Source organism: Paralichthys olivaceus, chromosome 19 (assembly GCF_024713975.1).
Source record: "Paralichthys olivaceus isolate ysfri-2021 chromosome 19, ASM2471397v2, whole genome shotgun sequence".
NCBI lineage: Eukaryota > Metazoa > Chordata > Actinopteri > Pleuronectiformes > Paralichthyidae > Paralichthys > Paralichthys olivaceus.
The window spans coordinates 6,776,003-6,789,283 of NC_091111.1; the positions used below are offsets into that span (position 1 = coordinate 6,776,003).

General features: G+C 43.0%; 1 protein-coding gene across 5 annotated transcripts in view; it reads right to left on the bottom strand.

The window, feature by feature from the left end:
• Nucleotides 1–13,281, bottom strand: part of runx2b (RUNX family transcription factor 2b) — a 42,020-nt gene that overhangs the window by 4,347 nt on the left and 24,392 nt on the right. For 4 of the 5 annotated variants that reach the window (XM_069515167.1, XM_069515166.1, XM_069515170.1 and 1 more), the window contains 2 exons: nt 5,146–5,313; nt 1,889–2,050 (listed from right to left, as the gene is read on the bottom strand). In XM_069515167.1, the coding sequence (XP_069371268.1) occupies nt 1,889–2,050; nt 5,146–5,313 (330 nt within the window). The remainder of the gene's footprint in view (nt 1–1,888; nt 2,051–5,145; nt 5,314–13,281) is intronic. The other variant, XM_069515171.1, reaches the window with a different exon arrangement.

Here is a 13,281-nt window from a genome sequence, read left to right on the forward strand (position 1 = left end):
TTTGATTCGGATAGAAATAGTAGGTGATTGTCTCTGCTGCGGAGGAGCAGTGTGATCTCAGACGTGAGCGCCGCTGCTCAATAAACTCCTGACTGTTTAACATTCTGACCCTTGTGATGATGAGCCAGGTTCAATTGTATCAATTGAAATCAAACCAGAAGTGAAGCATTGTCTAAATATTCGGAGGATTTCCCACAGTTTGGAGCGTCACTTCCAAATGAGGTGTCTGACAAGAGTGAACTTTTGCAACTGCCTCTTAGCAAATGTCATCTGTGTGTGTGTGGAGGGGACGGGATGCTGTTTGCACTGGAGCATCCATATCAGCTTCTGCTCGTGCTTGTCGGTATGTTCTGTGGCTGGATACTGTTACTGTGCAGCCTGGCGAGGTGTCAACATGATCTCTGGAGATCTGAGAGCCTCAGTCACTTCACTTAGGAGGCATTAAGCGCTCGAGGTGTGCGAGCGGGTGAGGGCGGGTTTTGGCCTGTGCTTATGCGTGTGCACGTGTGTGTGTGTGTCGCTTTGAGAACAAAGCCTGGTGCTCGCGAGATGAAAGCTGAGGGGGGAAAACGGGGCTAATCAAAGCTGACAAGGCAGCTGGCTGGATTTTAAACCTTTCTAATGCAGAGTCACACGGCCGCGTCGTGTAATCACTCACCCTCGCTCGGGGCGCATGCACGCACACATGCATGCATGCACGCACGCACACACACACACACGTACACACAGAGGGTGTAGTAACAGGGAAACAGAAGGAAAAAAAAGTCAAGCAGGAAAGAAAGCTCACATGGCAGTGAGTCAAACAGGTGTACGGGGGAGAAACTTGTCTGGCGGCACGTAAGGATTTTAAAGGAGCTTTCACATTGGGGGGAAAAAAAGAGACAAATTGGAACACAGATGCCGCTGTAACAGCACAACAGACTGGCTAATGCAATTACCCAGAATGCCTTGTGAGAGTTCTGTATCGCTATAAAGACACTTTATTTGTCAGTCACGAGCCTGTTATTATCCCTAGGCCTGTTATTACCCATACTCCTCTGGGATCAAAGGCTTGGAACGAGGAATAAAGGAAACAATCGTTCTTTTCCTCCACTTTTCAAAAAAGCGCCATCCAAAGCAATCAACTGGCTGCAGACACAGTCGCGCTCTGACGACACTCTTCATTCCTCGCGTTCATTTAAGAATGAGATATATGCGTTTTCGTTTATGTATATGCTTTTGATTGTGAAAATAACGAATGTGAGGGTCTTTCTTTCTCTCCCCGATTACGGATGTTTTTCTCCTATATTTATTAAAGAGTGTGGTCCTTCAATTTGAGAGCGGAACCTTCACATTTAGATTTTGTAATGCTTTATCTCAAAACACAAAAAAGCCCCCATCTTGTGCTCAGATTTGCTCTGCTTGTGCTTGAACAGTTCATTTTCACGCAAAAACATTACAGATTTCCTACGCTTCAGCTTCATCGCTTCTCCTCGTGTTCACGCTGCTTCTGTGGGAGACGTCTGCTCTCTGATCTTTTCTTCTGCGCTTGGATTTTTTTGTGCTACAAGTCAAATTTCCCCAACCAATAGAATGCCAGGTGAAGTGATGATGAATGAAAATATCCCTCCCTCAATGTGGGTGTGTTAGCTTTACTTCTCCAAGAGTCCTGTATAGGCGGTTACTTCAAGCAGGTTCATAGAGAAGCTTTATTATTACACCGGCTTCCAGTCAGAAATAAGGCTAACAAACCCACAACGTACCCACACACGATTCCTGTGTCCTTCTATTGCTTCAGTAAAAAGATTTTTATCTGGATTATTTAAGATTATTATTGAGATTATTTGCAGATGAGGCAGTCATAACAGGACAAGGGTGGCTTCACACAGTGGCAGAGAGGTGGTTCTACCTGGCAAGCGTCGAGGCACGTCGCTGATGGCAGGCAGGCCCGTGCCTCGGCTGGAGGAGAGGGGGGTGGTTGAGTGGACTGAGGGGGAAGCCATGGGACTCAGGTAGGACGGGTACGTCTGTTCATATGACCAGGGAGGAGAGGACTGGGACTGACGAGGGTCTGATGGGGAGAAAATGAGCGAGGGAGGAAAAGGAGAGTAAAAACAGCCCAGAAAGAGAAAAAAACAGATTCGTTCATCATTTTTGACTTTGCTAAACTATGGAGCATTGATAATAAGACACACAACAATTGCAGACATTATTAGTGTCCCTGTTTCTCCGTGCTTGTGTTCGGAGGTAAGTATCAGTTGGGCGTGTTATGCAACATCCTCTGCAATAACACATTATGTTTACTTTTGAAGAGAAGATCTTCCTGTTTGCCTTATAAAACATTGTGCTTGCAGCTGAGGCCCAGAGAGCCTCGCTGGCACACACCCAGGTTGTAAACACGCCAGCAGACGACCATGAACATAACACGTCACATCACGCACACTTCAACGACGTGTCTGTACTGCGGCAGCTTATTGTGGAGACTGATGGATATTACAATGTATCTAAGCTATTTTTAAGTGTTATGATGATGCAATGGACTCATTTGTAGTGATTGAATGTCTGAGATTCAGTCGTCTGACTCACTGGATGTGCACTGTGGGTACAGGTCTGCCATTGGATGCCTATTTCTCCTCCTCTACCAGCCTCATAACGTTTTTTAAATTCCTCTTTACGTTCCACTTTAAATCCTGCTATGGGAAATATCTCTGTGCTAGCAACCTACATGATGATAAAGCCACATTTTCACGAAGACTTCAATCGTGCAATCACACAGTCATCATTAGTCTTTTTACTGTTTCGGTGTGTTCTTTTTAAGGTTAATTTTCCACTAATACAAGTTCCCCCTGACACAATTTTGCAGGAGCACAGTCGTTGCAGCTCATCATTGGTTTTAAGAAATCAGTATTTTCCTACTGCAGAATAATAACAGGGGGCAGCCAGACCATTCTTCAGCGCTGACACAGCACTGTGGAGATGGTGATTCAGTGATTCCCGGTCAATTGTAGCCCAGGAGGTGATTCTGCAGTTGTCAGTGATCATATGGAAAGAGCTCATCTGAAAATAAAGTTACTTTCAGACTACTATCTACTGTGCTCTGGATAATCTCCTGACATTCTCTGCTGTATGTTAGAAAACAAATGTCGGAGTGAGAGCCTCCAGAGGGGATTTACCACGAGCCAGTGGGCGTGTTGGTGACATTTCTAACACGCAACAGACAGAAAACTGTAACAAATCGCAGAATGAAAAGGAGTAGACACCAAAGAAGATGTGAAGAGAGCTTTTGGCGACAATTCTACAGAGTTAATTACTGAAAATATCTTAAGATAAAGTAAGGTAAAATATAATAAAACAGCTACTTTAAATTAATGGATAGTTGACATGATATATGTAGTGAAAAGTGCCAAAAGATAAATGGCTAAACTAGACCGCTAAAACTAAGAGATAAATACATTTTAAATTTAAAACAGCATGACACAGTGCATTAATTGTTGAACTACAATAGATATCTAGATAATTAATGAATAAAACTGCTTAAATGGTAAGCTAAGAGTACTACTTCATAGTTAATGAAAGATGATTTCAAATGAAAGGGGGGGGGGGGGGTGAATAGGGCAGTTGAAATAGCTAAATATAATGAATAAAAAGCAGAAAAGTTATTTAAATTAAATTTAAAAATAGAGTTATTGATCATTGTTGAACATCCAGAATCTGCCACTCCATGAAGGTGTAAATGAGACGGAGCTGTGGCCATAAATCTGACAAAAAAATGTTGGGAATCCCTCCTCTAATCCATAAATCTGCTCTTGGATCTAAAGTTTCCCCTCAGAATATCTTAACTTGAAAAACAGTTGACTCACATGGAATTACTGCGCAATCCAGTGTATGATACTCTCCACTCACCACTGCTAAGCTGCTTAACCATCCCGCAAATGATCCGCTAAGTAACACTACAAAGCCACGCCGGAGAGTAACTAAGAGACTAAATGATGACCTGTGACGAGCCTGCAGAAGTGCGGGCGATCGGGTGACGTCCTGAGCCGCGGCAGATGGTGTTACCTTCAAGGCTGTAATTGATAGAGTGAGTGATGGAGTCGAGAAAGACAGTCGGTCTTAGAGGCGATGTAACGTGCTGCGGTGGGCGTTTCTGTGGCAGAAACCGCTGGGATGTACCCGATGGCTCCAGCTGGGGTTTGATATTTCACCTCCCATACAGCAAACGCTTTTGATTGTGACTCAGCTTGTGACTCAACCTGCTTGATTATTCAGTGAAACCCTTTGGGACACAGACGACATTTGACACCAATATTCCAATATTAACCAGATGAAAAGAATAACCTGAATAAGACTCTGCCATGTAAACAGCATTTTCTGATTACATTAACCTGAATATTCTGACCTTTGTCTGAATTATGTCGACATGTATACGTCTTTATCCCATTTTAATGTCCTACTGGAGTATTTCTGTGACATCAACATATGACAGTTAACAACTGCATGACCACACACACCCTGGGTGTAAACAAGATCGAAAAATAAAAATGAGTTGTATCTTCTGCAGGATTATAAAGAAATTACATTAAAGTTTTTCAGGTTAGATTTTTTAACTGTTGGAATAATGTCGAGGTAATCATATAGAGGTTGTAATGATTTGAGTCATTACTGGACTGTGAATTACAAATAGCATATTCTATCAGCAACTCATGTAAACAGCATAATCAAAAGGTCAGTAGTTGGAATATTGGTGTCCATGTAAATGTAGTCAGTACTTCGAAAACTGTGGAGCAAATCGTAGATGTTCCGGATTCTTATTGAAAATGTAAATAAATGTAAATAAATTCTTATCAGTTTGGATGCAATAGTGAAAAACTGTAAAATGTAAAAAAATACTCTCTAGCCCTTCTTATTCTTAAATACAAACAGAATGTAGACCCATTTCAAATCCTGACCATCTACAAAGGTTGTGCAACAAAAAGATTATGTATGTAGCTTATTTCAATTACACAAGACACTAGAATCAGAGTCGACCCCTAACCACATAATCTCAGAGGTCAGAGTTCACAGAACAATGAGCAAGTAGACTGAACAGTGTGGATGTTTGCTGTAATGGTTTCTGAACCCAGTCCTGTCTGAGCATGTGGTTAAAGTTGACGTTGGCGCGCTCACCTGTTATCTGCGTCTGACCCTGCGGGTTGAAGGAGTTGGCCCCTGTGTTGAGAGTTGGCCGAGGGGCCTGCGTAGGCACAGTGACCCTCACCCTCATCCTTTCCAGCTCGCTGAGGCGGTCAGAGAAGAGGCCCGCCTTGGGAGGGTCCTCCAGCTTTTGACGATGCCCTGCAGACACAAAAAACAAGTTATCCATTAGAGGAGAAAGTCACAGATGGGTGCTGGGCTGTAATAAAAACACAAGGTGTTATTAGATTTATTAGACATCAGTTTTTACATTGTTATTACTTCTGTGAAGTTGCATGCAAAACATAATTTATCTCACTGATGACACTCTACTCTGCGTGATTAATGATCTCAGTTTGTCAGATGTCTTGGCAAACAGCTCGTCAGTTATACTTTCTGATGTGCTTTTAATGACTCAGGTCTTGTGGTGGTTGCCCTACCTCACTTTGTAAACAGTCTGTGCAGCTCAACAAAGACCCGCTTTTGGGAGTGGGATGCTACATCCTCCTAATTAACACAATTAACAAAGACTTTAATCTAATATCATCTTGTATGAGGGAAAAAGAGAGAGTTAATAGTGAGGGATCCCAAGAGGGAGAAGTTGCATGTACGTTTAAGTTTTAACCTGAGGGTTCTTCCTCAGGTAAACACAAGCTCTCACGCCATTCCCCCATTATCCCCACAGGAGCCGTAACCTATGCCAGATCTATTATACTCGTTCTTTTCCTGCATTCCTCTGCTGATCATTTTACACCCTTTACATCCCTGAGCCCATTCTAATCAGTCTTTCAGGGCCATAACTCGATTACAGTAAATGCACATTACAAAAACAGAGAGTGCAGCCTTGTCGGCCCTATAATGGGAACCACTGCGAATCCTGCCCATAGGCCCAGGTGTAGACTGTAGTTTTACAAAGGTGGAGTGAACACAGAGGCCTGTGCACACACGCAGTGACTGTGTCAGTGTGTCTGTCTGGTCTCGCACTGGTTTCTCTGTAAAGGTGCTAAAGTAAATATCAAACAGAGGTAGAGCAGAAACTCCTGATGTGTCTGGCACAGCTCCAGCTGGCTCGGGCAGAAACAACGAGCTTCTTCAGAATCCTGCTCAACCTGTCTGGGCTGGGAACAAAGGCCTGGCACTACACCTATTGAGCAAGGGTAGGTGTTATAAACGGAGCGGGAGACGGAAAGGAAAAGGGAGAGGAGAAATCATTTGCTTTACTGAAGCATCATAACAAAGACCACAGAAAGCAGTGGAGGACCTAGTGGGCTAATAGTTTAACATGTGTACTAATAACCCCCATTCCCAGCTGAGGAGCTTTGTTAGATGCCTCCCTCTCTGTTCTGCATATTTTCTGTCACTTTCACTGTCAAATAAAAACTAAAAAGTACATTACTCCCCCAAGGCCCAACAGTCCCCTGCTGAAACCACATTTAAATTCATTAGATCTGGATTTTTATTTGTATCAAATTTTACACAATCAATATCAGTCCCCTAAACATGTATGGTTTTTTTCATCAAAATCCATGAGTTATTCTCTGATAAATCAATGAATATATTGAAAAACACCCAATTCAACAATGTTAAATAAAGTGGGAAAAAATCCTGTATTCCCCTAATGATCCTCTCCATAGTTTTTGCGTATCCTGCTTAAAAAACAAACAAGTAAACGCTAATGAAAACATAATCTCCTTGAGGTTATTTTGGGTTATAAACAGAAAAAAGTCCTTTAAAAACCGCCTCATCGTCTTAGGCATAGCAATCTTTCCACTACTGCAACATTTCAGCCTCAGAAATGCTTTTATAAACCATATGACTCTTCACAACAACTCAATTTATTCTGGAACAAATGTTTGGAATTTTAATAGCAAATACCGCTGCTGTGAAATGAGACATGAGAGTGGCGGCAGTGAGAAATCAGCCGGTGACAGACCATGATTTTTTATTGCGATGACGTTACTGGATTGGCATCATCCAGTTGAAAATAAACAGGCCATCTCATCATCTGCTCCTTAACATAGTCGCTTTGGAACCTAGAATAATATCGGCTACTTGAAAACCTCTGCTCATTGAAGACTTTAAAACTAAATTCATGTCCATATTTCATTAATAATATTTCTTCATCCTTCCTGAAGATAATTTGTGCCTCTCGCTGGCATTTATCATCTCTCCGCGCAAGCTGTGCCCAGTCAATCATAGCGTTTCCATTTTCAACAGACCGAATTTCTATTCTAAAAAAGCCTCTGGACACAGTGTGGGCTTTGTGCGCGGGCCGTCTCCTAGTGATGGGAATAAATAGCGATGGGAGGCCGAGGGGAGATGAGGGGAGACGGACACAAGGGGGGGAGGAGAGGCACATGGAGAGGAAGAGACCCTGATGACCAGTAAATTAAGAGCTCTGGATGGGTCAGGAGACCGGCTCTGTGAAGAGTGCTGAGCACAGAGAACAGCGACTGGTGAAGCAGTTAGAGAGCGTTGGAGGAAGATCCCGAAATACAGACAGATATTAACCTGTATATTTAAAAAGATGAGGACGATTCTGATGCCCACATCAAGTCAAATTTCACGTCACAGTGTCATTAACTCTCAGCTTCCACCCGGACGATCATTCCTTCAAACACACCTATGGATGCAACCATGTTTTTTCTCCTTTGGGAATGCAACACGTCAACCACCACATTAAGGACCACTTTACCCTGCAAACAGCTCGACCTCAAATCCATTAGTTTAGCAGGCCCTGACAGTAAATACAGTTTTTCATGGCTTAATTACACCTTTTAAATGACAACTGTTGCCAAACACAAGACGTCTCAGCTGTTTTATCGGAACCTTAGCAGGGTGGAGGAACGAGCCGGGGGTATTTAAAGGAGCGGGAAAAGGCGGATGATTTCACTGCCGTAGGGAAAGTCCCTGAGATTCCCATCATCCCTGTGAAAACAGCGGAGATTTTTGATAGCGCCTGCCACTTCCCTGCCCAGGCAGCGGCCGGAAACATGGACAGATTCAGACCAGATGTGAGCACACACACACACACACCCATGAATGGATGCAAACACAAGTCTGCACATGCAATCATGCACATTTGCACATATGGATGGTGCATATACATGTGCGCACACACCCACACACACACTCACTTATAAAAGATTAACCATGATTAGATAACACCTCTGTCGATGGTATCTGTAATCACAGAGTTGCTCACTGATCCTGGAACAGTATTATTTCAGCTGTCCAAGACACATATGTCTGGATTCAACTCAGCCCTGCTGATCTGATAACAGTTAGTAAAAGCAAGTAGGCAAACAGTCTATAAGTCCTGTGCAATTAATGGCAGCATTAGAGTGGATCTGAGCCTGAGTGCATACGTCTTTGATGGATGGTTAATGGCTCCTTCATATGGCCTAGCTCAAAATATTCGTCAAACAACCCAGTATCTTAATCAATAGGACGGCTTGTGTTTGGGATCTTATATGACAAGGGTAACTAGTCCCAAGGGCTAAAACATCTAAAAGAACTGTTATGCAAATTAACTCTCTTGCCATGTGTTAGATGAGAAGATTAGAAAAATATGAAGATGCTGCAGGGGGGAAACAGCTCCCCTGGCTTTGCCTAAAGATAATAAAATTCATTTTATGTGCAGATTAAACAAACATACACAATGTGTTGATTAGTGAGGTTTAGAGGTGGTTTTAGGAGGATTTAGTTCCTTTTAGTCAGAGCCAGACAAGCTGTTTCCCTTCTTTAACATCTCAGAGATACAGCTTCATATTTACTGTACATTCACCAAGAAGATGTTTCCACAATGTCGACCTACTTCTTTTAAGTACCGCCTCCCCCCCGTCGACACATCAAGTTTCAGCTAACGTCGCAGACACGTCAATGGGAAATTCTCCTGCCTGTTGCCTGACTAAGTAACACGTGAGGAAAAAGCGGAGTGCCAGAAAATCCTGTATAAATGGGATAATTTATAAATTTGGTGTCACGTCATGCCCTCGAAGCCCTTCAGGCTGGTTTATGATCACCGGGTGAGCTCAAATGAGTGTATCTTTGGGGCTGATTCAGAAAAACCCCTGTGCTCATGGAACCTGAGTTGAATCAGCTAGTCTGTGTTTGTATGCGTGTGTGTGTCAGTCATCTAACGGCAGAGCAGCCAGTAAAGTCGATGAATGAATGCACTGGGTCCATATTTCACTTTTTTATTCAGGAGCCCTCACAGTGGTCATGTTGTTTTTTGCGAGCGTTCAGAAACAATGAATTATTTCAGGTGGCAATCTGAAGCTGGCAGAGGCTGGCTCGGGAGGAAAAGGGCATGAGTTGGTGACAGCCAGACGGCCGTCTACCATGGGGGTCTGGTAAGAGAGAGGAGAGGGGGGGGGGGAATAATAGAAACAGGAATGGAAAAAAGACGTGAAAGAGAGAGAGATGGGAGAGGAGGTTTGGGAGATGAGGCAGCAAGCGAAGGAGAGAAGGAGAAAGAGGGAGCCAGGCTGTCGTGGAGCTCTGCCAGCCGTCTGTGTGGTCCATGCGTTCCAGCCTGGAGGAAGCAAGCCAGGCGAGGGAAGGGCGCGCACACACACAAACACCCACACACACACACGCTCACACACAGCTATTCTCAAAGGTGATATTTTTATTGAAAGAAAAAACACTTTATATTCACACATTTGTATCATATTGTCCATAGTTTAAAGGGCACACACACACAGAGTTGTGTGTGTGGTTTTCAGACATTGTCCCTCTGCACCTCTCCGCTCGCATTTAAGTGTTTTGATTCAGAACCCAGGAGAACAAATCCCTCAGAGATGTTTTCGTTGGAGCTCGAAGTCGATCAGAGCCAACTCCTGTCTTAACCTTTATCTCTTTTTATACATTTTATTCATTATGCATCATATTCACTTTCTGCTTCTCTTCCTCGTTCTTTATTCATCCGTCTCTCTCTCTTCCTCCCTCCTTCCCTGCCTCCCACTGAATGATTTTGTGTTTTGCGTTGTAGAGGCCTTGGCACCTCTTCAAGGAACTTCATGAGACATTCAACTGACTGACTGCCTCTGGAAAAGCCTGAAGTCTTTTTTTTCCTCTTCTTTCTTTTTTTCCCCCCTCCTCCCTCCCTCCCTTCGTCTTTTCATTCCTTCTCCTCCTGATGTTTGGGTGAGTTTTATTTGTCCGGGTCCCATTGTTAAAAGCTGCTTTGAGCAAGGCAACAGCAGATAGGTGGGTGTGTGTCTGTGTGTGTATGTCTGTGATGACAAAAGACTACAGAGTCTTCTAAAATCCCCTTTAATTACTATTGATGCTGTACAAAAGTATATTCTATTTTTTGGACAGATTGCTGGAGGCAGTCGCTGACAAGGCATTGTAATCCACAGACGTAGAGGGACTCATACAACTGTACATTATTCAAGAAAATGAAATTGTAGCTATCTGACATCATCTAAATATTGTTGTGGAATGTAATTAGCATCTGTGTGGATCTTAGCATTTAGTTATGAGCATAAACGTCCTTTGTAAGAAATAAAGCAAGGGCCTTACAGCAGGTAATTGTGTTGCATGTAACAGCCTTTGTGTGTGATGACAATGTTTGAAGGCCCTCTTGGTGATGACAGACATATTAATGGAAGGATCTCACTTGCTCATACTAGTTTTTGTCTGGCAGTAGTAGAGATGGCAGTCTTATTTTAGGAGTTTTAATAGGGCGTTGCCTGGCAACCACAATAAAGTTGTTTAGGTGTGTGGGTGTATGTCTGAGTGCATGCAGTGGAAACATGCATCATCCTCTTCTGCCTATTTAATTTGTGGTGTACCGTAAGGCTCCGTTTTAGACCCACTATTGTTTTTTCTTAAAGTGGGGACATTATTGTCAAATATAATATTAATCGATGGGACTCTTTGGCTTTGGCTTGATTCAGATCTGATTTGAGAGGTCTTATGGTTCATTTTAGGTTTCATTTTTATACAGATGACCCCCAATTGAATTTATCAATAACTCCTTGAATTACTAGTGATTTTCTCACTCTCACTGACTGCCTTACTGGGATTAAGTGCTAGATATCCGAACATTTTCTTCAGCAAAAACTAAAGACCATCTTATCAACTTTTCCAAACTTCAATCGCAATATACATTCATGACAACCTTGGCAGTCACTCAAAACATCTTAAACTTGTGGCAAAAAATCTTAGAGTTCTCTGTTTTAATGGTAAATTCAAGAAGGTTCCTTTTCGTCTCACACCGAATTGATCTGATCACATTTGGGGTTAAATTAGGTCAAGGCCCCCAAATATATCTGTCAACTTCTAACACTTTGTGAGCTGGTCCACTGCCTGAGGTGCTCTAATAAGGTTCTCCTGGCTGTTCGAAGGTTCAGGTAAGTTATGAGACTTGATGGAGCCTTTGCTGAGTGAGTTTCTTGCCTGCTATTAGCCATGGTATTTTCTGGTGCAATTTTACATTTCATTTTATTTTTCCCTATGTCACTACATTAGTGTATTTAATCTTTTTTTTAACACTTTTGTACACATATGTGCTAGTATAGAGATCTGCATAAGTAATTATTGTGTGATTGTATACGTATAAGTATGTGTGTTGCTGAAAGAGTTTGGCTTGGAAAAAGGGTTTCTTGAACCACTAATATTGTCTGCAGACCTGTGAGTAACCAGGGCCTCTTCACCAGACTTGTTAACACCCTGACCAAAACTGAACCAAAACACGACCCCGCTCCTGAGCCCAGAACCCCCCAGACCCAGCAGCTTTAAACACCAGAGACCATGCCTGACCGCTAACCTTCACCACTGACAGACAACACACATACGACACAGAGTTACGCAGAGTAACCACTGCAATATGTTGCAGCAAGACACAGTACATGTGATGCCATAATGGTTTTTGTCACCTCCTATGTTTGTCTGTCAACAATTAACTATAATGAGAACAGTGGGTTTGGACAGAAAGCCTTGTATATTGTGTTAATACAGCTCAGCTATTATCGCTCAGGAAGTTTGTCTCAGCTGGCTGCAGCCACCGTCAGGAGCAGCTGAAAGGAGACAGAACCACCTATAAAAGCATATTGGTTTAAGCAACCACTCCCTGTCTATTAGCTCAAAATGACATTTAATGAGGCCTATTAGCTGTGCTCCAAATCAGCAGTGTGGCTGCACTAGACACTAGACTAATGACATCAATAACACACACACTCTCTCTCTGAAATGTTATGGGCCTGCACACATGCAGAGGCAGGCACTGGACGACAGAAATACATGCGTCAGCAATGATATCTTCATAAGCAAACAGACACACACATGCCTACATGCATGAACACACACGCAGACGTCCACAAACACACTTGTTGAGTTGTTGGTGCAGTGGCGAACCACAGGGTAACCAAGAGCTGTCAAGCGATTAAGCACAATGTGAACCACAAAAACCGAGTTAGCCTCCTGCTAATAGCACGGTGGCCAGAGGGACCTGACTAACCACTTACCATTCTCGCACACGCACGCGCACACACATACACTCATTGGAAAATCATACCGCAGATCTTTAAACTAGGCCTCACTGATATTCGTCAGTCTAACCACCCGATTAATTAGTTAAAGCTTGATGCCACAATTCAGAGATATGAGCCCCCTTCATTCATGGGTGGTCCTGCTTTATTCTCTCTCTTATATTAGATGAGGAACCCCTCGGGAAAATGACATCCTTTAGGAAGACTCATATGGCTACCATAAGGCTTATCAAACACATTTACACAAAATGTCCTTCCTGAACGAGGCACCCGCAACCACACGAGTCATTAACAGGGAGCAAAAGTGTCAGAAAAACACTCAACAAGAGAGTGGTGATTTATTTCAGCTTTTCACACCAATCTGTAGCCCAAATTGAAATCTAGTGTTATTGTCAGTGTATTTCCACCAAACAACACAGTGTTTTTACAGCCAGAGCCACAGAGTGCCAGTGTATATCAACTTTAAGACAGCCTACTGTTCTTTCTCTGTGTGGACCTCTCCCTTAGGGGCCCAGTGTACCACAGGCCTCCTAATTACCCACTCGTTTAACACAAAATAGAGCTGTAATGGCCGACAAAGCCCCCCATGTGTCAATGAAGCGTTCACAGATTGAATCGCAGTCCTGGA